At 39.4% G+C, this 1836-nt stretch overlaps 1 protein-coding gene across 1 annotated transcript in view; it reads right to left on the bottom strand.

The window, feature by feature from the left end:
- pkd1a (polycystic kidney disease 1a) overlaps nucleotides 1-1836 on the bottom strand; it is a 104563-nt gene that overhangs the window by 5877 nt on the left and 96850 nt on the right. Inside the window, 2 exon segments of the mRNA XM_037690506.1 lie at nucleotides 508-633; nucleotides 770-830. Of these exon segments, the coding sequence (XP_037546434.1) occupies nucleotides 508-633; nucleotides 770-830 (187 nt within the window).

The following is a 1836-nucleotide window of genomic DNA, read 5'->3' as shown; positions in this document are numbered from 1 at the left end:
CTTTTCACCAGCAAACTGTTTTTTTTTCCACTATGGGAGTTGGTGCTTGTGGGACTCCCAGTTTGTTTATGGCTTCTCAGACTGAAGAAGTCCTTTGGATGAAGGATGAAACATCTCAAAAAAAAAAAAAAAAAAGAGAAACCATCCAGATGATCTGACTGAATCTGGATTATTGAGCATGAACTTTGGAGCATTGGTTTTTATTTTTCATGTTAAATGTGACTTTATAAATAACTGCAAGCTGTGGAGAAAACCATTTAAATCACAATGAAATCAAATTTCAGAAGACGGGAGCATGTTTAATAAAATTATTGTGAAATCAAGTGAAAGTTCAACTTTCTTACAGTGGATCTGACTCATGGAACCTACAGAAATCAACTTATTGATACCGTTACTTTAACATGCACTTAATACAGCAAAAAATGAGTTACGTCCTTATTTATCACAGTAACTTGGTGACCCGAGAGGATCAGGCCGTTTTCCCTCCTGCTGCCTCATGGTGGTTACCTGTGGTCGAGCCAGTGCAGCTGCTGCAGCTGTTGTAGGAAGGAAGAGGCCTCCTTCAGGCTTCTGTTCAGCTGGTGAACTGCATCTCTGCTGTTATTCTCCCTCTGCTGACCCAAACGCCACACCCTTGGAAAATAAGTGGGCGGACATGCAGAGCAAAACAAAAAGAAGAATGTACGATATGAAACACACGTTGAATCTGAATTAGAAGCAACCCAAGCAGCTGATTTTGCAAATCTGGATTACCCGTCCTGTTCCTTACCAATCTGCAGAAACTGGAACGTCCTCGGTGTCTTTAGTCAGGGACAAAACTACGTCTGATTCTGGTTGAAAACAAGCACATTTCAGTAAAATTACAATGAAATTACTTTAACTTCACTAGTCTAAAATGTTTATTTTTCAACCTGACCTTGACAAAAAAAATCTGTCACTTGAGTTTTCAAATACCTTTTTTTAAAGGTTTAATTTTAGACATCACATGAGATCAACACCACCACAAACTTAAGGCATTACAAACTAAAAGTTGTTTCCAGAGGCGCTACACCAGCCAAAACCAGTCATCAGTCACATTTGCAGCTAGATGTTTCTGTGTGGAGCGTTTGTTCTAAATTCATTTATGCATATTTTTAATGCAATCGTTTATTATCTGGGTGTCCAAATACTTCTTTAAAAAGACTTCACTTGATCCAAAATGCTGCTGCCAGAGTTTTAAAGCAAGTTGATTGGAGAGATCATATCTCTCCAGTTTAAGCTTCTCTCCATTGGCTCCCTGTCAAACCCAGAATTGAATTCAAAATCTTACTTCTAACCTACAAAGCTCTCAATAACCTAGCTCCATCTAATATTACAGATCTTATTGTTCCATATTTTCCTAACAGAGCAGTTTGCTCTCAGACTGCAGGTTTACTTGTGGTTCCTAGAGTTTCCAAAAGCAGACTGGGAGGAAGATCTTTCAGTTATCAGGCTCCTCTCTTGTGGAACCAACTTCCAGGTTCTGTCTATAAGCCTGACACATTGTCTACTTTTAAGATTGTTTAAGTCTTTCCTTTTCGATAAATCCTATAGTTAGGGTTGGTTTGAGGTTTCCTGAGCTATCCCTTAGTTATGCTGCTATAGACTTCGACTGCTGGAGGACAAATTGCTCACATTCCTTCACTCTGCTGCTTTACTTGCTCTACTCTACCCATTTGTATTTGTAATTTTTTTCTGTCCTTGACATGTGTTTTTTGTCTTTCTTCCTACAGAAAGTACATCTGAACCTACACCTGGACCTACACCTAGACCTACACCTAGACCTACACCTGGACCTACACCTGGACCTACACCTGG

Source organism: Nematolebias whitei, chromosome 16, assembly GCF_014905685.2.
Source record: "Nematolebias whitei isolate Nwh7 chromosome 16, NemWhi1, whole genome shotgun sequence".
NCBI classification, from domain to species: domain Eukaryota; kingdom Metazoa; phylum Chordata; class Actinopteri; order Cyprinodontiformes; family Rivulidae; genus Nematolebias; species Nematolebias whitei.
This window is presented reverse-complemented; position numbering and strand designations above follow the sequence as displayed.